This window comes from Danio rerio, chromosome 2 (genome assembly GCF_049306965.1).
Source record: "Danio rerio strain Tuebingen ecotype United States chromosome 2, GRCz12tu, whole genome shotgun sequence".
NCBI classification, from domain to species: Eukaryota; Metazoa; Chordata; class Actinopteri; order Cypriniformes; family Danionidae; genus Danio; species Danio rerio.
The window spans coordinates 44,984,057-45,011,681 of record NC_133177.1 but is presented as its reverse complement, the minus strand read 5'-3'; the positions used below and the strand labels follow the sequence as shown (position 1 = coordinate 45,011,681).

Below are 27,625 nucleotides of genomic sequence, written 5' to 3'. Positions count from 1 at the left end.
CATTGATAAAGTTATTTTGTTTCCTTTCACATTATTTTGGATTATGATTGAATATTCTTTCGATTTGTTATTATACCTTATTCTCATTTATTCAGATTCCGATAGCATCTCGAGTCTTGAACCGGCCTGGTATACAATCTCTTAATACAAGCTTGTCAGTCTTTGTCATTAAACAGAGGCGATTAACCACTCTCCTAAAAAGGCAGAACCCGACTTAGTTTAGGAGATTTTTTATGTGGTCCCCATAGATCTGCTATCTACTAAATCAAGACAAAGTATTTTAACAATAATCGCACAGGATTATAAGTTTGTAGATGAAGGCCTAAATACCCACATTTAAATTAGTTTTAACAATATTTTGTTGTTCTAAATAGAAAACCCATTGTTGGCCTTTTACAGTCTAAGTATACTTGAATTAATGCCAATGTGTAAGTCGGATCTCTAACAACATCGTATAGCGTGCCACGCTGCTCCGTCTAACGTGTTTTAGCCCGTTACTAACCTGTACAGTGGCTTGTAGTGCTATGGAAAACAACATTTACCAGTGATAATAACACGAGGACTGTTTGAATAATTCAAAACATAACAATTTATTAGTCAGGTAAATATGTATTATGCCAATTCATTGTCAATTCATAAACGATCAATATAAAACATCAAATTATCAAAGACAAATCCAAGATTAAAAGATGCATACCTGACTTCAAAATACATAACATGGAGCGTAAGCTCCATGTTACGGGCTGATCTGGGTAAGCAGAATCACACATTTCTCAAACCTTACCTTAAGTAATCCAAGAATCCCCTCAAGGAAAGGGGTGTGTACATAACAAAAGGCATTTGCATTTGGTGCTGCCTATAGTAAAGGCACACCCTTCACAGTGGTTCAAAAGGTCCCTGAAGTTATATATTTATTGTTTTGATTATGTCTATTTCTGAGGGAATGAGACCATTATACCAGTCGCACTGAGACATTTCAAATGATATCAAACATGATAGATAAAGTCACTTGGGTTAATTTAGAACATTCACACTTTAAAATGACCAAATGTGTGAGTTGGGGTGGTTGAAGTCAAGTTTCAGCGGATTCAAATGTAAATGTAGGGGGAACTGGTTCTTTCCCGCATTCCCACCTGCTGGGTTGTAGAGTCAATTTGTCTCTGCTTTCAGCTCATGTTTGAATTGTCAAAGACATCAAAATATTTGTAATATCTCAATTCTTACAACTGCAAATCCATGAAATTGATTTGGAAGTCAAACCAGAAAGTACATTTTCACAGGTTTTTGAAATATCCTGATATTTTAAAAGGTCTATTTACTGTAGGATATTTAATGTCAGAGAATTTTGCTCTTATATATTTCAATGTTCAGAAAAGCTAATTTTTCATATCTGTTCTTTATTCCCTTTAAATAAAGTCAAATAAAATAAAACATTTGTTTATTTTCTGTTCCTTTTTCATTTAAATTCAAATGAGAAGCAATAAGTGAAAGAAAAAACATAGCGGGGGAACAAGCAGTGAAAATAAAACCATATATGTTTACCTGTGGGTTTTTGCGGGCGGATACGGGACAACTTTAATACTGTGGGAGGGAGCTGGAGAAAATAATATATTTTTGCAGAATCGGGATAAAACCTAACTGAACTGAAAAATTCAGAAATCTCTGTCCTGTGCAGGTCTCTGTTTCAAATTGACCATTTCAAAGACTGTTAAAAATAGATGTAAAACACACTAAATGTAAGTCTGTAAATCTTCTATTGAAATATGGGAGAGGAAGCACCACAGCCAAAGATTCTTTTTTCAAAATGTAGGTAATTTGTTTATTGTTCTCATAATGGCTATTAAAAATACCAAGTAAAAAATTTCACATTGTAATTATTAGGCTCTTTAGCAGTGCCTAGCACGTTTGTAAAATCTTCCATTGTAACAAAAAGGGTCTTTAAATGGTTACGACCAAGTTTTCTCATTTTAAGGCTGTTAAACAGTTAATTTTGGGAAACTGAGAATTCTGCATTATTATTTTTGCTGCATGTACTGTATGTCCGAGATACAACTATTGAAAATCTGGAATCTGAGGGTTAATAAAAAAAAAAACACGAAATATTTAATTTGGGCAACTTTAAATGTATGATGTATTTACAGTAGGTGGTTTGCAAACGATGCTCCATGAAGGCCAAAGTCCCTTTAGGCAAGTCATTTCACTAGGCAGCCATCTTCGAAACGGCTCTCGAGCAGTAAGCTTGGGCATTCTGTCTGAATGGAAAACATCAAACTCTCCAAAATTGTTTGCCAAGCTCACGATTACATTATATATTTAGAATCACCAATAAAATTAAACAACAATCATCTCATAAGTTGTTTCTAAATGTTCGATTCAAACAAAATTTTTATATTTTCACGGTGCCCAAGCTAATGCACACTCGAAAAGAACAAGATACCACCAACCTCATTTATGGCCATTACACATTATTATCCTCTGAATAATGCTTCATCAGATCGCACTGTTCATCTGAAGTAATTCACAACTTGGTCTTGATAGTGAATCTCCTCCATAAAAGACAGCGACTCTTTGTTTACAAGTTTGTGGGAGTTTTAGCATACTCAACTATAGTTGCTGCTGTCATGTGATGAATGAAAGGATGGACTGTACCTCACGTTCATTTCATACAGATTACAAAACCAGAAAACCTCTGTCTTCAATTGCACTTGGTTCACTTAAGTAAAGCTTTATATTTTTTATGTCTGTGTAGCAAGTATTCGCCGAGATTCCAGTATGTTTGTTGATAACAAACATAAAATAGATAAACTGTTGTATAAGCACACGTCTGGTCCGAGTCCCACTCAGAGAAACATAGTACTAGTAGGCAGAGCTTCATTCACAATATTGACATTATTTTGACCATCATCACTTTTCTCCATTCAAAACTATACGAGTGTCATGTCTTGTATGTGTCTTGTGTCTTGTAATGATCATTGCAAAAAAGAAAAATCATTTTGATTCATACAGTGTATTTTATTGGAAAATAAAACACCCATGTGACATTTGTATTCCAGGATTACATATGAAGACTTAACGAACTTGATTATAATGCTGTGTTGTACAAAACACAGGGAGTCTAAATCAAACTAAACATTTCATATATCACAAAAACTAACAAAAACTGTGATTTTATTCACATATATTATTATTATTATTATTACTTTTCAGACAAAGGAAACTCCACATTGTTTATTATGACATCATTAATCTCAACAAAATGATCAGTGCATGATTGAACATTTCTCGTCTATCTGATCACAAGCAAACAGAAAGTAAACATGCTCTAAACAAGGGATGGACAAACTTGATCCTCGAGGGCCGGTGTCCCTGCAGAGTTTTGTTCCAACACTAGTCAAACACACCTGAACAAACTAATCAGTGTCTTCAAGATCACTTGAACTCTATAGGGAGGTGTGTTTGAATAGGGTTGGAGCTAAACTGTGCAGGACACCGGCCCTCCAGGACCGAGATTGCCCACCCCTGCTCTAAACTGTGTTGAAGAACATTTAGTGTTAAATAAACAAAGAAAAGTACAATACACAGTACATAGCTTTTTTTTTTTAAATCAGCAAACTGTATAATCACCCAGTGTTATAATCTCAACACAACACAGCCACAGGTTCCAGGATGATTTACACTGGGATTCAACGAATGATGCATATCAGTTTGAAATCATATTAATAACATCCTTGGTCATAATTCATAACAAAATGTCCTACTTGCTTGGATAATACTGTATTACTGGGCTATTAATGTAATAGTATCTGCGAGTACAGCACCTATAAATGTATATATATGTAACTATTAAAGAATTCAAGTTGTCTTGGAAAAACTATATCTATGTTTAGGAGAGCGAGTGTAAATAACAGATTTTCAAAACAGCCTTGATAAGAAAGATAAACCAATACCAGCTGCTTTAGGAATGAAGCCCGGCAAAAACAACGTGGCTGCAGTGCCGATGCCGTCTAAAACCTTTCTCATAGTCGAGGGCTTAGACTCCTCCTGTTTACTCATGTCTGTTTTCAGACTGTTAATCTCTTTCTGCATTCGGGAAGCCTCTTCCTCGAAGCCCTGCTTTAGAAGAGCCTCCCTTTCCTGCAACACAAGCAGCAATTCAGTAACCCTCAAAAACACAAGTTTGTAAATACATGACAATACGATTTGACATCTAATCAAGAAACTCTCAAATCAAGTCAATCTGTGATTTTTGTTGTTGTTGTTTTTATATTTCTGTGCATTTTCTGGAAAGGTAAAATAAAACCTACTATCTGTCATTAGTAATAGTAAATTAAATACATTAGTTTAGTGTTTTGCTGTTCATTATATTTTGATATTTACAGTATTCAACTTGTAGGGTCATTTAACCCTTAATTAGTCCAGGAACAATTTATATATATTTACACAACAGTACCCTTGTGTATTACTCCGCCCACATACAGCAACAAGCAGAGGACACCGTACAAAGTAGGTTTCAACCAACAGCTGAACAAATTATTATAAGTCAGGTAAGTGACATTCTAAGTCGAGCTCTCTCTTTTGTATTTTGTAGTGCTGTATTTATACCACAGAAACTAGTAGTGCTTGCTTTGGCTTTTTCGGGCATATTATTGTGATATCCCGATTGCTACAGAGAAATACTGAGAAATCTCTGTAGACTGATGGCATTTAATGCCGTTCAGCTTTATAATCCTAAAATGTGAGCAAAAATGACCTGCTTTGTCATCACTTTAGACATTACGCTAGAGAATCATTCAAACACTAGTTCTGAAGTGACATTGGTGAATTGGTAATGGCTTCTGCTGTTCTGACATCAGCTGCAGATGTTAATGAACGATGGAAGAAATACAAAAGGGTTCTTGAAACTCTCCGTGTTTGATTTTCTTTGTTATTCACACACGATTATGCTGTCAAACTGTTGTACAAACTCAATATCGCACTCATAGCAGTGAGATTTGGCTGTATATCATCACTGGTGGGACATTAAGGACGCACACCTCCCACCAGTGCTGTTATACAGCCATATCGCACTGCTACTAATTGATATTACTCATATATAAAACTACATTGAAACTGATTATAATATAATTTGTTTTTAAGTAATAAAAGTCTTGTAATAACACCCCAGTAATACACAGGGACAGTTTTAAAAAACATCTTAACGGTAGCTCTTACATTGCAGATCAGAACTAATGTTAGTACTCCTAACTTTTTGCTCTCTAAGTACTTTCCAAAGTGCTTTAGCTCCCTAAATCAGGGAAACATTAGGAGTAGTGAAGAGGACAAACTAAGAGTCTGAACTAAGTCATTAAGTTACTAAGTTAGTTAACCAAGTCATTAACTAACTACTAACTATCCTAAAATGGCATTGGCTGACAACCAATTAAAATCAAGTGTGGTTTATTTATAAACTAATTTCGAGAGGATCACGTTGCTTATGATTGAACACTGCTGGTTTTGCATCAGCTCCGTATATTGCACAAATCAGATGATTACTGACACACTTTAAATAACCAGAGTTTTCCATTCCAATTATCTTCGACTTCGTCCCCCCTTCCACCCCTACTCCTCCGTTGTCTTGACAGGGCGGCACAACGGCCCAGTGGTTAGCACTGTTGCCTCACAGCAATAACACCGCTGGTTCGGCCCCTCACCAGGCCAGTCGGTGTTTCTGTGTGGAGTTTGCATTTTCTCCCCATGTTCGCGTGGGTTTTCCCCGGGGTCCTGGTTTCCTCCCACCGTTCAAAGACATACACCATAAGTAAATTGACTACTCAAAAGTAGCATCTTAAGACAAACTTTTAGCCAGCTATATCTCATCATGTTTACAAGCAGGGGAGTTTTACAGACCTTCCTAAGCTCAAACTCCCTCTTGCCTTTTAGACGGAAGGGAGCTCCGGTCTCAAGGATGTTCTCAAATGGAAAGCATGCCAAATATTAATGTGAACTCTTGAAAGAACATACTTTTCAAAATGCAAAGAATGTGATGTGTGCATAGTTAGCGACCATGCTGACATCATCCAAAGCAATGATGTCAACCCCGGCCTTCTTCTTAGCTTAAAGACAAAGTTAACCCAAAACTTAAAAGTACCGCATCATTCATTCATTTAAATTCTTTAGGAGTTTCTATCTTCTGCTGAACACAAAAGACATTTTGAAGAATGCTGGTTGCAGGCACCCGTTGACTGAAAAATGGAAATCAAATGTCTTCTTTTGTGTTCAACAACACAAAGAAACTCAAACAGGTTTGTGAGAAGTGAAGGTTGAGTAACTGATGACGGAATCTAAATTTTTGCTTGAACTAACCCTTTGAGACTTCCCCCTTTTTCTTAGTATTGAGCTAAAAACCTTTTAGCTGACAACCTTTACAGCTTTTAGGAACTCTAAAATTTTATAAGATAACATGTTTTATAAGTAGGGGCTCAGGGTTTTTCTGATGAGTATTTCAATGAGTGTTCTATAAAAGCTTTAAACCAAAACCCTGTAGCATTGTACAAGGCCTTATATGGCTATCACTTTAAATGCAACATTTTCAGTAATACTTTATTTTACAGTCTATGTGACATGCACTAACAATAGTAACAACAGTAAATTATGCTTATTGATTTCAATAACCTTTAACATGAATCCTAACGTTATAGTACATATAGTATACAGTGCATCCAGTAAGTATTCACAGAGCTTCACTTTTTACAAATTTTCTAATGTTCCAGCCTTAATCCAAAATGGATTAAATTTATTTCCTCAAAATTCTACACACAAAACCCCATAATGACAATGTGAAAAAAGATGTTTTGAAATTGTTGCAAATTTATAAAAAATAAAAAAACCTGAAAAAAATCACATGTACATCAGTATTCACAACCTTTGCCGTGAAGCTCTAAATTGGGCTCAGGTACATTCTGTTTCCCCTGATCATTCTTGAGATATTTCAGCCACTCCATTGGAGTTCACCTGTGATGAATTGAGTTGATTGGACATGATTGGAAAAGGCTTACACCTGTCCATATAAGGTCCCAGGGTTGACAGTGCATGTCAAAGCACAAACCAAGCATGAAGACAAAGAAATTGTCTGCAGACCTCCAAGACAGGATTGTCTCAAGGCACAAGGCTGGGGAAGTTACAGAAAAATCTCAGCTGCTCTCAAAATTCCAATGAGCACAGTGACCTCTATCATTCGTAAGTGGTAGATATTTGGAACCACCAGGACTCTTTTTATAGCTGGCCGGATATCTAAGCGGATCAGTGATCGGGGGAGAGGTCTTAGTCAAGGAGGTGATCAATAACCTGATGGTCACTCTGTCTGAGCTCCAGCATTCTTCTGTGGAGAGAGGAGAACCTAACAGAAGGACAACCATCTGTGCAGCAATCCACCAGGCTTGTATGGTAGAGTGGCCAGACGCAAGCCACTCCCCGCCTGGAATTTGCCAAAAGGCATCTGAAGGACTCTCAGACCATAAGAAACAAAATTCTTTGGCCTGATGAGACTAAAATTGAACTCTTTGGAGTGAATGCCAGGCGTTATGTTTGGAGAAAACCGGGCACCGCATCATGCTGTAGGAGGATGTTTTTCAGCAGCAGTAACTAGAAGACTAGTCAGGATAGAGGGAAAGATGAATGCAGCAATGTACAGAGACATCCTTAATGAAAACCTGTTTCAGAGTGCTCTTGACCTCAGACTGGGGCAACGGTTCATCTTCCAGCAGGACAATGACCCAAAGCAAACCGCCAAAATATCAATGGAGTGGCTTTTCACAACAACTCGGTGAATGTCCTTGAGTGGCCCAGCCAGAGCCCAGACCTAAATCGTATTGAACATCTCTGGAGAGATCTGAAAATGGCTGTACACCGTCGCTTCCCATCCAACTTGTCATAGCTTGAGAGGTACAGCAAAGAGGAATAGGCAAAAATTCCCAAAGACAGGTGTGCCAAGCTTGTGGCATCATATTCAAAAAGACTTGAGGCTGTAATTACTGCCAAAGGTGCATCAACAAAGTATTGAGCAAAGGCTGTAAATATTTATGTACATGTGATTTTTCTGGTTTTTTATTTTTAATAAATTTGCAACATTTTAAAAAACTCTTTTTTCAAATTGTCATTATAGGGTATTGTGTGTAGAATTTTGAGGAAATAAATGAATTTAATAAATTTTGGAATAAGGCTGTAACATAAAAAAATGTGGAAAAAGCGAAGAGCTATGAATACTTTCCGGATGCACTGTAAGTGCATGTTGTTAGTGTTTATTACTTAGCTTCAAAATTAACAAATGCACAGTAACATGGAAATAAAATATAGCGAAAGTTTTCCGATGTCCAGTTTTTACCTTGAGTTTGGCCTCCAGGACCCGCTCATTGTCTCTCCTGATTCTCTCCTGCTCTCTCTCCATCTGATGAACGATCTGATTCACATGCTCCTGGTGTGTTCTCTCCATGTCTTTAAAGGCCTGCTCCTGCAAGCGGTTCTGCTCCTCCAGGCCTCTTTGCCGCTGTTGCAGTATTTCATTCTTTAACATCTGCACTGTTTACAGAAAGAGAGATAGTTCAGTATGCACACTCATTCTGACCCAACATCTAGACATACAGTATCTGTGAAGGAATGCCGATCGCTACCACATATTTCGCATAGACACTGGTATTTAGTAATGAAAGAGCTACTCCAGTAATAAATCTGCATTACTCAGTGCTCTGATTGAAGTCACTGTCACTGAAGGTCTTGAGTTATAGAAAAGTGTTAAGATGTGTTAAATTGTACCCTCTTTCTCCTGCTCTGCTGCACTGAGAGATTCATCAGCCTGTAGAATCATATTCCCAACATCTTCCTTTCCTTTCAAAAACATACACAACACTTCCTCACTCTGCAAAAAAAATCATATAAATCATTAAATTTGTATTATTTTTTACAGGAATAGTTTACAGTATTAAATATTATCTTGGCTCTTATCTTTGTAATGACAGTTAATAGTGCTCAAGCTTTTGATTCTAAAAAAAGTGCATCCACCTATCATAAAAGTAATCCATACGACTCTAGTAGATTAATGAAGTAAATCGATGAGTTTCTGCAACTTAAATACCTATATTTAAAACTTTATAAACGGTTATTGTGTGCCATACTTAGTGATAATACTACATTTTTTTAAAGAATGCTGGTTGGCGACACCCTTTACAAACTTTTATAGTATTTTTTCTTAATAGGGAAGTCAATGGGTCCCAGCAATCAGCATTATTCAAAATATTTTCTTTGGGTGGACAAATCATAACCCTAACCCAACAAATCATGCATAATAGAACACATAAAAGACAGAAATATAGCATAATTTACTAACAACTGAGAGATAGAATATGAACAAGAAACTGTTTGAGTTTCATCACTGTTTATCAGCATGAAGAAGACTGATTAGTGTTGTGACCATCTAGTCCAATAAACCACAAGCAGAGCATGCATGTGTAAACTCTACCATTATCTGTGACTTTGTTCTTGCTCTGTAAGAACTTGTCAGCTGTGCGAGCAAGGCTCTGTACTCTCTGTATCCTCCAGGCCTCAGGTATGATCCATTAGAAATGTTCATTTCCAGTGGATCAAACACATCCTCCAGAACCTCCTGACACTGCATGAGAGATGCTTGATGATTCTGCTGGCACAGATCCTGATATTCATTATGAATCTTCCCCTAAATTACAGGAAGCAACGAGAATGAGTGAGCAAAACTGTTTTTGTTTTTAATTTACAAAAACCTTTCTTAAGCTTTTAAAATTATTCAGTCATGCATGCATTTTTCTGAAACTGCACTTTACACAAAAAGTTCTGGGGTTCAAACTTTAAGGAAACCTATATAGGCAGTCTCTGAATATTAATTCTGTGTTTTAGGACTGTTTTTCAGCATGTAAGCCTGGAACATTTATTTACAGTAAATGTATTAAATGTTGAATGCATCAATTTAATTCAATTCATGTTTATTTCTATAGCACTTTAGCAATGTAGTCTGTGCCAAAGCAGCGTATCATAGAAGTTCTAGTATATTGAAACTGCATAAGTCCAGTTTTCAGAGCTGAAGTTCAGTTTAGTTCAGTTCATTGTGGCTTAATTTTCACTGCTGAAAGTGCAAACACTAAAGAGCAAATCCTAAATAAAACTCTGATATATGGCAATATATGCAAATTACACATATAACGTACAAGTTCATGTTTGGATTTTACATATATAAAATGCAAAATGTACAAACTATACTACAAAATAATGCAAAAAATGAGGTACATAAAATACATACATATATGTTTATGTAAATATATCAGATTTCCGTATGGGACCTAGCTTAATGCTCTATGCAATTTTAATCAAGATCCAATTTCATTATCCAGTTAAAGGGCACCTAAGATGAAAATCATCTTTTGAAAGCTGTTTGGACAGAATTGTGTGTATGTATAGTGTGTCTACTGTCATATTGAAGTGATATAAACACAAGTCTCTTTTTTTTTTATTACCTGATGTTAAAATAAGACCCAAAACTCAGAGATTTTGTGGCCCAAGGCAACGTTATAGGAATGAGGTTACACTGCTCACCGAATTGATTGAGAATCTATAATAGATTTTTAATTAGACCAAAACTAACCTGGTCTAAACTCCAGCGCAGAGTTGCGCCTCGCTTACACACTGCTTATTAAACATCTTTACATATGAAAAAATGTAAATATTAAGGATATATATATAGTATATAATAAGAATAGATATAGAATATAAATATAAAGGATTAAAATATTACAAAACAAATTAATTTCTAGCCTACATAAATATGAAAAACCACTGCTTTTATGTCTTCTTCATCTCAGGAGGCTTTTTCAGTTCATTCATAACAATTTGCTTTTGTATAATGTTATTATTATTAGCAGTATTATTTATTATATCCATATTTATATTTGTTTTATTAAAAACAAGCTTAGATTTGCCCACCTGTCAGGTTTTAGACCATATGGGGCACAGCATGTGTTTTAGGATATAACTCAGGTTTTTGAGCACACTTTGTTATTATTATTCATTTATTCGTTTGCTGGAAATTAGAACTGAATTTAGAAATAGTTTTGAAACAAATATTTGCGCTTAACAAACAAAAGTATTTATTTATAGACTAATTGATGTCTGTGCATAAAGGTTTCCCTATCCAAGAGCGAAAGTGAAAGTAGTTTCATTATCTCTCATTCTCACGCAGTAGATGCTCTGTTTAACAGTTTTCTGTTAAAAAACTGTTAACTGTTTGCTTGTGAAATGCTCATTTTTTTCCACTTAGACTTACTTTGCGTCCTGTAAATAGCGAATGCACTCTTGGCGCGACGCAGCTGACTCTTAAAGGGAATGGGAGATGAGACTCTAATTGGTTTATTCTCAAAACACACCTATAACTCATTAAGAAAATAAACTCAACCCTTTTAGAACGCAAGGCAGATTTCCCGTCCTTAAATTAGCAAAAACGCGTCCTGACACGCCCTGAAAGCATTTGCGCCCTGCGTTTGCGCTCTGCGCATGGACCGTCAAAATAGAGCCCTATGTCTCCATAATAACATGTATACACATGTACTCAGAACATTTTGTGCAAAGAAACTGGGATTTAAACATTTGCTACTACTCTCTGTGATCAGCTGCGCTTCAATAATTAATTTTATAGGATTAAAATTTTTTAAAACAGAGCATGTTTTTAATATAGAGAGTAAAATCGCTGTGTAATTCTTAACCGCTATAATCACCACCGCTGCATGGTGTCAGTATATGCGCATATATGTGTTTGTGTGTGTACTACAAACGACATTTGTGTGAGACTCATCGTTTCAGAAAGGTTTGAATAAATTCCACCACAAATACATCAAATAAACTTACTTGGTATTTTTGACTAGTGAGCTGTATTTCAGCTTCATCCATGCCTGTTTCTATCACTGACGGCTGTTTATCTGACATAACGCATGAGAAGCAGAGATGCACGTCGGAGCGGTGGGTGGAGAGAAGCAGCTCATTTGCATTTAAAGCCACAGGCTACAAAACAACTACACTGTACTCGAGACAGAAAAATGGCCAGAATCTACATTATATAAAAAATAATCTGATGGGTATTTTGAGCTGAAACTCTACAGACACATTCTGGAGTCAACAAAGGCTTATCTTACATCTTGTAAAGGAGGTAAAATAGGTGCCCTTTAAGCTTCATGTCATTGTCATTTTTTTTTTTTATCTCTCCATGGTGTTTCAGCAGATACTGTACCATGAGCTCTTGCTGGTAGATCTGGTCATTATCATTGAAGGACATGTTGATGAACTCTTCGATGGCTTTCTTCTCTGCTAATGTGTGGATGCTGGACAGCTCTTCTGGGTCCAGTGGAAGCTGAGCCATGCTGAGCATCTCTGTCATGTAAATCTGCAGAGCTTGTTCAACTGCACGAACATTCTGGATCTTAGCCAGAGACACTACTGCATTTTCCAGACAAGGAACTTTCCCACTGCGGATCGCCTCGACGTAAACCTCAGCAAGATTTCCTAGAGCTATCAGGAAACACAACTCTACAGTTCAGCCATTTGTCTATTGATCAATGTGTTCACAAAAACGTTTTTTTAATTTTTTTTATGGGTACCTGTTCCTGTAATTGTACGTCCTCCTTTGACAGTTTTTGGCTCTGTACTATCGTAAATGTAACTGCAGAAAGTGTTTGCTTGCTGAAGGAACTCTGAATCCAGCTCTCCCTCAGTCAGATCCTCCATTCTTTTCATGTCTTGTGTACTGGCAGGTCGAGGAAATACAAAGCACTTCCTCGGCGCAAAAAACTCACGCAAACAGCGGCGTGGCAGGTTATACTGCGCTATCTGAGGTGAGTGACCTAAATTAAGATCATAATGAATGAAACAATAATGGAATAAGATATACATATACATACACACACACACACACACACACACACACACACATACACACACACACATACATATATATATACACATATATATGAAGTGGTGAAGTGGAAGTCAGAATTAATAGCCCCCCTTAGATTTTTTTTATTATTATTTCCCAAATTATGTTTAATAGAGCAAGGACATTCTTACAGTATCTCTGATAATATTTTTTCTTTTGGAGAAACTCTTATGTGCTTTATTTCAGCTAGAATAAAATCAGCCCCAATTTTTTTAAAGACCATCGTAAGTTTAAAATGATTAGACCCTTCAAGCTATATTTTTTTCAATAGTCTGCAGAACAAACTATCATTATACAATAACTTGCCTAATGACCCTAACCTGCCTAGTTAACCTAATTAACCTAGTTACGCCTTTAAATGTCACTTTAAGCTGTATAGAAGTGTCTTGAAAAATATCTAGTACAATATAATTTACTGTCATCATAACAAATATAAAATAAATCAGTAATTAGAAATGAGTTAATAAAACTATCATGATTAGAAATGTGTTAGGAAAATCGCTCAGTTAAACAAAAATTGTGGAAAAAATAAACAGGGGGGCTTTATAATTCTGACTTCAACTGTATATATATGTATATATCACATTATGACTACTACTTTTTAGTCTATAATGCACACAATGTTATACACTGAAGAAATTCTGACATGTGTTGTATGTAAAATCATTGTGGTCAAAATACTATTTTAATATGCAGGGACAACTGTAAGTAGGCCATCTGTATGTTAACAGGCACTAGTCGTAATGTTGTTTTCACCAGTGGTTGAGTTTGAAACATGACAGTCATTGTTCACAGAACAAAGGGGTTCATTTTTAGAAAACTTGTTTGGAAACATTTCTCAAATGATCCAACAGATATCCACTCTAGCTATTATATACTGTAAACTAATTCAAATGAGTTAATTTCTACTTCAAATTGGTCTAAATTTTTTTTTCAAAATTAACTGTAATGGTGTTTTTGCCTGTTAGTATTTGAGTATGTGGTTTATGTGTTTATTGTCAACTCCTTATCTCACCTTTTTTAAGCTTCAGTGCGCTCTCCAGATACTCGTCTGATGTTATTGGTTTGTCGTCCATTTTCAACTCCAGAGTAAAGTCACGAACAGCCCAGACAAATGATGGGAAAACACGCATGAATTCTTCTGATTCATCTTCATCTTGATTACCTTCTGACTTCACACGGATGTTCTCTGTCAGCTCTGTGACGTAACTACATTCAGCCCTGTTCAGGAGGAATAACACTAGTGCTGTTCTGTTTATTATATAAATTAAATAAATAAATGTATATATACAGTTGGAGTCAGAATTATTAGTGCCCCTTTAATTTTTTTTCTTATTAAAAATATCTTAAATATAAAAAAATTAACTAATAATTCTGACTTGAAATATATATATATATATATATATATATATATATATATATATATATATATATATATATATATATATATATATATATATATATATACGTGTGTGTGTGTGTGTGTGTGTGTGGGAAGGATACTGCAGCTTTTCCAGTGCCATGTTATCAATGACCCCTAAACTGTTGTAGACCAGAGCGCTGCTGAGAAGAACAGCCAGACAGAAGATCCATGTGTCATGCTTCTCATCCCCCTGAAATATTGATAAATGTAAGATTAAAAAAGTTAGGTAGGATCAAGATAAATGGATAGTTCACAAAAAAATGAAAATTTCTCACTATTAATTCTCTCAAATGGTTCCAAACCATTGAGTTTCTTTATTCTGTTGAACACTAAAAGAAAAACATTAAAAGGAAGTTGAAAACCTGTAACCATTGACTTCTATAGTAGAAAAAACAAATAATCTGTAAGTCAAGGGTTACAGATTTCCAGCTTTCTTCAAACTATCTTCTTTTGTGTTTAACAAAAGAAAAGAACCAATAGGTTTTAATAAGGGAGCGTACATTTTTATTTCTGGTTGAACTATCCCCTTAAGTGCAGTGTTTTTCCTTGTTCCTTGTAATTAATGCAGGGAAAGTGAAAGCACAAGCACATGGTAGATTTTCTTGCTATAGAGATAACGTTGCTATGGGTTCCGCCCTGTGATTTTCATACATTTTCATACACACCTTGTCCACATCACCCAGTCCCTCTGTGTCCAGCAGCACCAGAGTGTGTCCTTTTTTATCCGGGTGAGGGACACACCACATCCAGATGCCTTTGGTCTTTGACTCAATGGTGCTGCCGAGAGCAAAGCCTGAGACACAATCACAATAATTACTAACAAAATAAGAATATTATAATATTTTTGTTATGCAATTTGTATTTAAATTGAGTAATACAGATTTTCTAAATATCATTAATATTTTCTCTTTCCTGTTGTTTTTATATTATATTAGTTATATGTTAGGTCACACTGCAATTGTTTACTTTATGCTCCACAAAAAAAGTAAAATAAATGTATTTTTAAAAACAGTAATTCAATTTAAGGTGTATTCAAACTGCTTTTTAATGCATCTAAGAATAGGTTACAAGCTCAGTAAGGAGAATTAGTCGCTTTAATCTTAACATTTAAACGATATTACTTATGTTTTAATTGTTTACATGCGTTTCTGTCATAATCACTGTCCTCATTCTCAGCTAGCATGTAGTCTATAAGCAGTTTAGGCTACATCCAGTGTATTGTTTAGCATGGAGCTCTCACCAGATTGTTTTCCTGCCAGGCGGTTCATAAGGTAAGACTTTCCCGTACGGTAGAGTCCCACCACAGACACCACCACCACCGGCTCATTGATCTCATCCAGAATGTCTTTTGCCTCTTTCTTCACACACAGCTTCCCAAATTCGTCATTTTCGATGAGACACACCGGAGCAGACATGTGCCGACCAAAAGCCATAACTTAAAACTAATATCTAGCAATAACCAAGAAACAAATCACCGTCAAAAACAAGTAAACAAAACACCGAAAAAAAAAAAAAAAAAAAATCAAGCAACAACATTAAAAGTTATTGATGTCATATAGTAAACAATAAGCTACGTGAATATTACCTTATTCAGGTAGATGAGTCAACAAAGAGCAAAGAAGCAGCAAAGAAAAGCTTTTGTTGTATACAACTGCAAAATAACCTTCCCAGAGTCTGAATTGATCCGACACGCTGGTCAAAAGCTCCACCCTGACTGTTATTTTTTGCTTCATAAGGAGCTACAGGAGTGAAAGTGAAAGTACAGTATGCTAGCCTAGCAGCCCATCCTTTACCTTAGACGCAGTTGTTTCCCAGAAATCACCCCATATCGCCTAAAACAGACTCTGGGTGGGCTGAACACTGAAAAGCAAACGCCTTACCCTTTTCACTATAATCACAGCAGTTTTGCTTTGTCAGGGTTAGCAAATCTAGATATCACATATCTTTAATAGTAATTGCAATCAATTGCAATTGTTGTTATTAATCCTCTGCTAAATAACTAAATATAAATGCAAATACAATTTGTTTAGAGTTTAAAGTACAACTAAGAAAAATGTTTCAAACCTTACACTTCTTTATAAAGGGAGTCTAATTTTTGAAAAATATCCACGAATGCATTAAGGTAGTACTCAGTGATAGCAGAAACGGATTCATAAGCTTTTATTATGAAGACTTTTCATGAAGCTTCGAACAACCGTTTACAACACTTGGGTGTGCTTTGGAGGACACCTGCTGGTCAAAACAGTTGAATAATAAAATAAAATAAAAATAAATAAAAATAAATAAAATATTGCAAATGTTTTTTTTTCTGTTTTACAAACATTTATGTGAGCAAGTTAATTCACCTGTTCAATAGTTCTTGATTGGGAATTCATCGCATGTTGTTAAATTTCTGGTGAATTTATAACTCGTTTAGAGTGCTCAGAATAAATGAGTACACCACATTTTGAAAATTATTATTTTTATCCATTTCTCAGTGAATAGGCAATGTATTCTGGTGCATTTAGAGAAAACAGATTTATTAAACAGATAGATTCATTAAAATAATATTTTAGTGACCAAACATATTTAGAAATTGAAAGATAAAACAATTAAATTCAAGCAAAATATTACAAATATAAATTGAAAGGGCATCCGCTGCATAAAACATATGTTCGCATATGTTATAAAACATATGTAAAACATATAAGTTGTCGGTTCATTCCGCTGTGGCAACCTCAGATTAATAAAGGAACTAAGTTAAAAAAGAAAATAAATGAATGAAACAAGTAGCCTACAACCAACAACATTTCAACAATTTTTTTATTGTATTCATTTTTTATCTTTTTAAAATTTGTATTTAATATTTTTCTATAACATTAATTTGGGTGTACTAGTTTTTGGACCATTATCTTAAGTTATTTTATTAGATAAGCTCTAGATTTGGCTTCGGTACTGACTAATATAATGAATATGCACAAATATAATATTGCATAACTTCCTATTAAAAATATTCATTTAAAAGAGAGATGTGTGAAGGATGTACTTATATAGGATGAGCACTGCATATGCTTATTTGAGTGACATTATTATTATAACTATTATGTATTTATGTACTTTATTATTACCCCATACCTATGGCATTATTATTGTCATTCTTGTGTGCATAATTATCATCAATAATATACATTATTATCATTTCCATGAGCTTTGTGATATAAAAAGTCTCTTTGTGCAAATGCAGTCAGGGATTTAAAAAGGATTAAGAGAGCAGGATGAAGTACCACAATGAGAACAGATGTATGGGAGTAAGGTCATAAGGGCACTTATGTTCTGTTTCATGTGCGACTCTATGAGGATACAACTGTGATCCATCATGAGGTGCTGAATGAGTAGACGGACACTTCCGAGATCGACCAAAATTTCTATGTTACCATCGACTGGACTTGAACTTGCTGGCATCACTACAACTGTCACAAGTGGGGTAAACACAGATTGTATCCACCACAGGTGCGGTAAAAACACAAATAAAATTTCAATGACCCGCATAAAGAGACATTTGGTAGAAACAAAGGGATATGATGTATGTGATGTACATGACATCCATTAGAGAAAAAGGTTATAAAAAGTGCTGGCAAGAGCATCCCCAAAGACACTTGAACAACCTGTATCTGTTGTTACTGATGCTGAAACAATAAGCTGCTTTGCCTAAAGATCTCACTTTGTTATCTTTTAAAACTTTTCTCAATTTTTTTTTAAGAAAATACTTTGCAGACCAGAACCTTTCCCCCCTACAGTATTCTCTGACAGTGCGATTTTTTGAAACAGGTTTTTCGATTTTTAATGGAGGAAAACACAGAGTTAAGCGTTTATGATTAGAACAGTTCAAAGAAAGGAAAAAAGCAGCTTTGGAAATAAAGGACAAAGTGATTTTAAGAATAGCCGCCCTGCACACTGTAATAAACGCAGGCCATGAGTTAAACAATAAAACAAATGAAAATCAATACCAATTGCTTATCGCCAAGTCACTAACATTATTGATTTTCTTGCACAAAACATTCAGTACTTTAAACTAAAAATAATAAAGTAGTTGACAACTCCTGCTTGTCCTCAGTTTGGTATATAGTTATACGCTCAATACTTATGAATTATCCCATAATTCTGATTAAATTGAGTGAATAAATGACACGAATATAATGACTATTGCCTGTTTCACAATGTCAGAAAACAACAATGCTCATATAGATATTTATGATTATTATCACTGTGGCTTGTTAATTATTACCTGTAAAACTGGAACAAGTGGTTGATAGAAGCACATTCGAATTTAAATATTTATTAAAGATGCATAGTTCACCCAAAAGTGAAAGTGACCTCATCTTTCATTCTCCCACATGAGATTTTAAACATTTATGAGTTGAACACAAAAGAAGACATTTTGAAGAATGTTGGTTGCATCGACTTCCATAGTAATAAAATAACCATGGAAACAATAGGTGCCAGCTACCAGAATTCTTCAAAATATATATTTTGTGTGTTGCGCACATAGTCACAGGTCTTAAAGATACATGCAAATGATAAATATTTACACCATTATAGTTAGACTTTGTCTGCAGTGACTCCATAAATCTGAATTGTGGCTCCAGGTCAGATTTAAACATTGACCATGCTGCGATGTGACTATTGCGGATGTGCACACTGCAATATCGATGATGAAATGATGTACTGTGCAGCCCTAACCAGCACAATCCACCCTCATTGCCACAACTGAAATAGAGAGCACACATTTGAATATGGGTTACCATACTTTGCAACATAACATTTGACTTCTCAGTTTTATAAACCAGTATGGCTTTTTGTTTTTAGGAAGAATAGTGATTTCTCTTTCTTTCTATCCTGACTGAATGTTCAAAAGGGATGCAGTTTGCTGGTAGAGAAGTGTTCAGTGGTAAGAGAAACTAGTTCAGAATGAATACAAGATTGCAGCAGAGAAAAAAGCAGATTTCTGTCTATAAACGTATAGGGATAGTTTACGCAATCACGGAAATTTATGCCATATTTACTCACCTTTAAGTGGTTATAAACTATTATTAATTATGAACACTTTTGTCTTTGAAGAAACTCGAAAACCTGTAAGCATCGACATTCAAAAAAAAAAAAATTTAAATAAATAAAATAACAATGGAAGTTAATGGATACAGGTTTTCAAGTTCAGAAAAAGAATAAAAAAATTTAACTAATTATGACTAACATTTACTTCCCATGCAGGCATAACATTTATATGTGTTTTATATCAAAATGTAGCAACACTTACCAAAGATTGCATTAGTGGCTGTTCGAAGAGTAAAGTGCTAAAGCAATCACACACTAATTTTCTATGCCAGTAACTAGAGCCAGATTTAGCCTTTTGTGTTTGTGTGACATAAAAAAGTACATAATCTTGCGCCGCACAAAATGAACTGAATATTTTGTTATTTAATATAGTGATTGTCTTACAGTGTTTTTAAAGTAATAAGAATAATAATTTAAATATTTTATTTCTCCTCACAAACTGGGCCATCCGCTAAACATTGGAGCATATGCACATGCTTAGAATGCCTATAAATCTGGCCCTGCCAGTAACATTAAAAGGGCTGCTGAATTTCTCTTATGAAGAACCCCTCATATTACAGATTTAATTAAAAATTATGTAATTAGTTCTTTTGTCCTTGCCAGGTGTTGTAACAAACATGCTGTGTTCTTTTAGCCATGGAGGCATTGTCTGCTTTTGAGTCTAGTGGATTTTTTATGGTACTCAAAATGTTTGAAAGTCCCTAAAAATCTTTATCTTTTGAGCCAGACGTCAATTAGCCTTGCTTATTAACACTTTCAACGTTCGTCATGATCTATGCTTTTTTTAAACTTAGGTTAAGTTTTTCAAAGTAGACAAAATAAAACAAAAGTGTTTGTCACAAAATGAGAACATCAGCAGAGCTTAGATAATGGTAAAATGGAGAGGCTGATTGATTAGAATATCAGAGAATGGCCACAACTTATAAGTAATATGACTGACTTAGAGGAGAAAGATCAGACCACCAGCTGATGTCTCACTTTGTTGTGTGTTGCAATACAGACTTTTCTTTGGCATGTGAAACTTTTTGGCTGGTCTGATTGACGGTTAATAGTTGGCAAGACATTATTAGGAGACGCCCCAGGTTAAAGGAATAGTTCACTCAAAAATTCAAATATGCTATTAATTTATTCACCCTCAGGCCAGTGGTGTGATGTAACAAATTACAAATACTCAAACTTCTACAATTGAGTAGTTTTTCTCAGAAATTGTAATTTACTAAATAGTTTTAAAAATATGTACTTTTACTTTTCCTTAAGTACATTTTTAGTGCTGTATTGGTACTTTTACTCCACTACTTTCCCTCAGCCTGTCACTACTTTATTTTTTCTTGTCTATGGGGATTAGAAAAATCAGTCCTGTGATTCCTGTCCAATCAAATCACACATACTGTAGAAGGTAAATCGCCTTTTAATGAACTACCTAAAGACATGTGCAATTTATAAATGCAGCAAACTGTTTAGATCCATTAAAAGTGTCCAAGAAGATGTCTAATATCTTAACAGACATTGACATAAAACAGAAAAAAAACAGATGTTTACTGTATGATGACCGAAATGCCCTTAAACACTCTGCAGGCACAAGACGTCAACATGACATCAGATTAACGTTGTACCTCAAATTTGTCGGGACATTGCATTTTGTTTGGATGTGAAAATTGGGCTGACATCAGAACCCAACATCAGGCCTACGTCAGTGTCCAATGTCCAACCTAAAATCAACCAAACATCCATGTCTAATGATGTTACAGCATGATGTTGTGTGGACATTACCACTATGACGTCTATCAGATGTCGGATTTTGGTTGCCATACTTAAATGAATGGCAGTATTTGACATCAATATGACGTTGGTTAAAATAATGGCTCGATGTTGGATTTTGGTCACTTTCTAACAACCTAAAATCAACCAAAATTCAACGTTATTTGACGTCGTTACCTAACATCGAAATAAGGTTGTTCTTAGACACTGGCTTGACATTGAATTTTGGCCACCCGACATCATGACCTAATATTAACGTCTTATGATGCTGTGTGCCTGCTGTGCAATAACTAAACGCACTACAGAATGTTACGTTTACACACATCCACAAATTACATGTAAATGCACTCACTCACAACTCTTGAGTACTTTTGAAAGGCCTACTTTTTACTCATACTTTGAGTAATATTTACAACAGACACTTTTACCCTACCTGCACTACCTACCAGATATGGTTCATGTTTGGCCCTTGTATAGAACCCAGACTTGGTCCAATCATGTAACGTAATTGATTGTGGCATGTGGGCCAAGCAAAAGCTGATGGTGTGGGCCACATCTGGGCCAGAGAAATTTTGCTAGGTGAGTTTCTAGAGGAGATTCATACAAAAACACATGTTGCTGCAGACTGTGAGAAAAATAGGTAGGGCTTCCTCCTGCTTATATCTGTTCTCAAGTTTTCAAGGTTACATAACACAACTGCTGTACTTTCCCACTCAAGACAAGAAAATAATTAAATATTGTGATACATCATCTCTCACTATAAGGCTCCCATATTTATGCTCATACTTGACCTTTGAGGTCACAGACATCAGTCCTCAGTTGTCGCATTTGTCTTGCATAAACCCCTGTCACCCATCTGTCACCCATATTTTATTCTGTGGGCCCCAAACCATATCATAAGATAAAAGACACACTAACATGCAAGTTTCATAAGCATAAGAGCAACATAAGTAAATAAAATATTGATGTAAGATCTCTAGAAATTAGTTTTCCTCCACAGTTGTGGAGAAATTTGCCTTGTCCATTCTTAACTACATAATAAAGATCTTTTAAGTGACAAAAAAAGTCACAGCAGTTCAACAAAAAAGTTCAACAGCAGCGCTTGACAGCCGACCTAGGTCGGAATCTGCTCTCTTTTCCACTCCATTTTCTTGTTTTACTTATCTGGACTGTTGTAGAAAATTGTCCTAGTTCTCAAAAATAATTTTCCAAATGTATAAAAATTAACGAAGTCAAGAAGTCAGAAGTCTTCACGATTGCTCAAGCTGAAGCAATTATTGTTACAAGAAGCATGCAACAATAGAGGCCAGAGGTCAGAACTTAACACACACTTTTCTTCTCGTTTAGAGATTGACATTCATTCATTTTCCCTCAGCTTAGTCCCTTTATTCATCAGGGGTCGCCACAGTGAAATGAACTTATTCAGTATATGTTTTACACAGCGAATGCCTTTCCAGCTGCGACCCAGTATTGGGTTTAATTATTTTTCAATTCACCTATTACACATGTCTTTGGACTGTGGGGGAAACCGGAGCACCCGGAGGAAACCCACAGAAGAACATGCAAACTCCACACAGAAATGCCAACTGCCACAGCTGGGACTCGAACAAGTGACCTTCTTACTTTTAGGCGACAGCCCCAACCACTGAGCCACCATGTCGGCCCTAAAGTTTGACATATTATTTATAATTTCTTAATAATCCCTATTTTTACTTTCATTAACCTTCTATATAGTTCAACCCAACAATATCAAATGTGTATTTCCCACTGTCTGTAGTTTTGTCCATCAATCTTAGTCCTAATATTCCCAGCTGCATCCTGCTTCCCTCATCAAAAAATAGACTTATATCTGTAATTAGCAGTGAATGTATTTTTTTGTGCTGCTGTTTTCTATTGTTTTCTCGTAGCCCCCAGGCATACAGCTTCTCGTGGGTCTTTTCTATAGCCATGTTTGTTCTTCTGCTTCATGGCTGCGCTGCTCAGAATGTCTCTGCAAGTGTGAGTCGCCGCTTAATAACAGTTTCTTTGTGTAATTGATATATAGTAATGATGATTAAATGAGATCTGTGGGAGCTGGCAATGATACTTGCAAGACAACCACATATAAGATACGTATAAGATGATAGTACAAAGTATATGACAGCACATACTTATTATAAAGTATGAAGCAGCATAAAGTAATAAAGAAACCAAATAAAATATATATGAAGCAGATACACATACATACTGTATATCAATAACAATCACTTATAAAGACACTAAGAATTTCTCAACAGGACTCGTCTACCTTATCTTGAGTAATGTTTTCAGAGTATTATGATACACTGTACCTAAATCTCATCTGTTTCCTTGTATTTTTTCCTGTTTATGATTTTAATATACCCTACAACTCTCATACCCTCAATACCCTTTTTATTTTTAAATGTAGATTAGATTTTTTGTCATATGACTTTCTCATGGAAATGTGAGATTTACTGTAGGTATACTGTATGTATGTATGTATGTGCAAGCAAAAATACAGACCATATTTCAGTTTCTCATGTTCACTCCTGCTCTTGCGTTAACATCAAATGATCTATTTCAGACCTTAGTTTTAAAAGATGAACAATAACTCACAAACATCTGTACAGTATAGATAATTAATATGGATAGTACAGATCATTTTTTTCATAATATTGAAATCCTCTAAATAACCAAAACAAACAGTAATGTATATTTTTACTTAACGTATATATTTTTATTGCATTTTTTCCCCAGATAATATACAAACATACAGTGGTGTAACAAGTACTGAAAATCATACTTAAGTAAAAGTACCAATACTTGCTTAACAATTTAGTGCAAGTAGAGTACTGAGTATCTGTTGTGAATATTAGTAAAAAGTAGACCTTTCAAAATTACTCAAGAGTAGTGAGTATTACTCTGTAAAAAGCTGATGCAATTACATTTTGTGGATGTTTGTAAACGTAACATTCTGTAGTGCATTTAGTTACTGCCCAGCAGGCACACAACATCATACAACATTAATATTAGGTTGGATTTAGGTTGTGATTTCAGGTGACCAAAATTCAATGTGTAGCCAGTGTCTAAGGACAACCTTATTTTGATGTCCAATAATGGCACAAAATGACTTTGATATTTGGTTGATTTTAGTTGTTAAAAAGTGACCAAAATTTAACATCGAGCCAACATCTTAAACAAACTGATGTTAAACCAACATCTCACACCAATTAAAGTCAAATGCTGACATTTATTTTTTTCAGGTATGACAACCAAAATCCAACATCTGATAGATGTCATAGTGATAATGTCAAGCTGTAACATCATTGATATTTGGTTGATTTTAGGTTGGACGTTAAACATTGATGTCAGCCTAATGTTGGGTTTAGATGTGGGCCCGATTTTCATTTCCAAACAAAAAGCAACGTCCCCACAATGTTAATGGTACAACATCAATCTGACGTCATGTTGACATCCTGTGCCTGCTGGGTGTTTATGGCCATTTCGGTCTTCATACAGTAAACATCTGTCATCTTCTTCTCATCAGTGACACATCTAAACAGTGTCTCAACACTTTTAATGCTTCAAAACCTTTTGTTGCAATTATATATAGCTCATGTCCTACGGTAGTTAATTACGAGGTGATTTTTTTTATGTGTGATTTGATTGGACAGAAATCACAGGACTGATTTATCTAATCCCCATTGAAAAGAAAAAATAAAGTAGTGACTACAGGTTGAGGGAAAGTAGTGGAGTAAAAGTACCAATACAGCACTAAAAATGTACTCAAGGAAAAGTAAAAGTACATATTTTTTAAACTACTTAATAAATTACAATTTCTGAGAAAAACTACCCCAGTAATTTGAGTATTTGTAATTTGTTACTTTACTATGGAACTCCATACTCTACACCACTTCAAACATATAAATGCATATGAAAAACAGAAATCCTATCAGAAAAGAAGTGCCATCAAATATATAGCAACAACAATAACAAGAAAACTGCAGAACTCTCAAATCAAACATACCCCATTTTAAGCACCATCCCTCCCTCCCACCTCTCCCTGTTTCCTGAGGCCTTCAATAAGTATTTAAAGATGAATCAAGATGAAGATAAATAAATAATAAACCAATTGAAAAAATAAATAAATATATAAGTAAATATAGAAGAAGAAAATATAAAGTGAATACTAAAAGTCTGGACACAATGCACAATAATTGCAATCTAGATGGGAGTAAAGCAGCTGGAACCAAGAATGTCACAGACTCTAGAAGTGCAGGTCACTCAAACCTAGTTTTATTAGGGAATAATATACTATATTATTATCCTCACATTTCCCTCACCAAACAGAATTTAAAGCTGTAACAATATTAACACCCAAAATGTGTCAAAAGTTCATCCCTGCAAATAAAAAGAGGAACAAGGTCAGCGAGAATTAGAAATGTTTACTTCCTAACAGCATGGCCTTCAATATCTCTTGATAACAAAAGAACGAAGCAAAACAGAGTAATCCCATTTTGAGGCGCAATGATGACTAGTTTGCCACAAAGCATCTGTGCTGGGACTTTTGGCAGATATCTTGCTAGACCATTTCAATAAGGTGATGTCTTTGGGCTAGAACATTTCCTGCTTGTTGTCAAACTATTTCATAACAAGAGGCAATTTAATCATCTTAAAGTTAAAACAGCTGTTGGCTAATTCTTCAAGTATAGGCACTTTTATGTCCTTTGATCGGATATCCAAAAATATATAATTTTTTAGAAATTCCTCTTTCATTGTCAAACTAACAATAAAACCTACTTTAATTTTTTACTACCTTTCTATTACATTTTTTTCATATTATTCAATCTCCTTTTAGGTGTCAAAATCACTGTTTTCACTTTGTCGCACACCCAAAGTTTTAAACTTCAACAGTGAAAATATAATTTTAAAATATTATTTATCTGTTATCTATTAATGTATCTTAATTAAGCACTAGTGAAATAATTTACATATTTTATCATTATTATTGTGAGACTATTATCAATGTTATTTTTATACAAAATATAATTGTCGCACAGTATCAGTGTAATTTCCACCACAACACTGTAATGTTTGTGTGAAAGATTATTTAGGTGTTTTCTATGAAAATGAATAGTGCCATCTGAGAACATGTTCAAGATGTAGGGAATTACATTTTTTTTTAATCAAAAACATTTGAAAAAAAAATCTAGGTAAATATTGCTTGATAAGGAAATACATTTATTCTACATTATTTCCAAACATGTTTTACCTTTAAAGATGTTTTTAAAAACCAAACAAAATGAAGGTAAATAAGAGTGTTTTGTATACATATAAATATAGTATCAAATCAAAGCTAATCAGTGAAGCTATTTTTCATTTTTTTCACAATAAACTGTTGAAATGTCATTTCCACCACTGTCATTTCCATCACCACACACATAAAAAAAAAAAAGTTCTCATCACACATTAAAAGTGTATTCACAATGTATAAATTCATGCTCTGTTTAATATACAAATTAAGTTTATTTATTTTCTAATAAGCTCTTAACCAAATTAATATTACATTTTAAAGTGTGATAGGTGTACTATTCAGCAACCAACTAATTTATTTCATTGACAAATGTATATTTATTATATATATTGTGGAAAGATTGGTTAAACAAGATACAAAACATGATCTTAGACCATGTTTGACTGCCACAATTGATTTCATTTTGAAATAAGCAGATTGAGATGTGGTGGAATTGACATTTGTTCAGTTCATGATGGAAAAAATGCTTAATTTCTTATCTAAGTTTGTCCTCTTTACAGATCTTAAAACTAGACAATTTTTTAAACTTATAAGGCTGTTTTACGTTAATTTTGAACACTTTTTTTTACTTAACTTCACAAGGCTAAAGTGCCCGTAGTTGAAGAATGGCCCTGTTATAACATTATTTATCAATATAAATGGAACTTTTTGGATTATTGAAAAGCTATTGAAAATAAAATGTTAAAATAGAGAATACATTAGAACCATTGTTATTGTTTACATCCCTCTAAATGGTCTATAAGAAAAATTAAAAAAAACATTGTAAGCTATAGAATAGAAAATGAAGTGTGAGTTACACGTGAGATCTCACACGCCAGAACGCAGTTGGAGTCTTCATTGCCCACTGCAACAAAAATATCCCGTGGCATCGGAACACATGACCCAGGAATCGTTTTTTGAAGACATGAGGCTTGTTTATTACAACCACAAGCACCACAACTACCCTACTACTGTATGTCGTTGTTCAAACAGAAAAGGGGAAGGGCATAACTGGCCGGTGTTTCGCCCACACTACTAGGAAAACGAAACTCATAAAAACGCCCGTGGGTAGTGAGAATGC

The 27,625-nt window shown here is 34.8% G+C and overlaps 1 protein-coding gene across 1 annotated transcript; it reads right to left on the bottom strand.

Annotated features, from left to right (window-relative positions):
* Window positions 1-2,991: 2,991 nt before the first annotated feature.
* gbp2 (guanylate binding protein 2) lies at window positions 2,992-16,264 on the bottom strand. Its single transcript, XM_694125.9, has 11 exons — window positions 15,988-16,264; window positions 15,643-15,851; window positions 15,068-15,195; window positions 14,483-14,592; window positions 13,995-14,188; window positions 12,645-12,887; window positions 12,278-12,555; window positions 9,491-9,703; window positions 8,788-8,890; window positions 8,360-8,553; window positions 2,992-4,134 (listed from the first exon to the last, which is right to left on the bottom strand). The coding sequence occupies exons 2-11, from the start codon at window positions 15,833-15,835 to the stop codon at window positions 3,913-3,915; spliced, it is 1,878 nt and encodes a 625-aa protein (XP_699217.3). The 5' UTR covers window positions 15,836-15,851; window positions 15,988-16,264; the 3' UTR covers window positions 2,992-3,912.
* Window positions 16,265-27,625: the final 11,361 nt, after the last annotated feature.

Excerpts from the sequence above, each read along its gene's own strand:
- gbp2 (XM_694125.9), bottom strand. The coding sequence starts at position 15,835 with ATGGCTTTTGGTCGGCACATGTCTGCTCCGGTGTGTCTCATCGAAAAT. Across the intron at positions 12,556-12,644 it reads ACGTACAATTACAGGAACAG|CTCTAGGAAATCTTGCTGAG; the intron begins GTACCCATAAAA and ends GTTTCCTGATAG. Across the intron at positions 9,704-12,277 it reads TCTACCAGCAAGAGCTCATG|GGGAAGATTCATAATGAATA; the intron begins GTACAGTATCTG and ends CCTGTAATTTAG.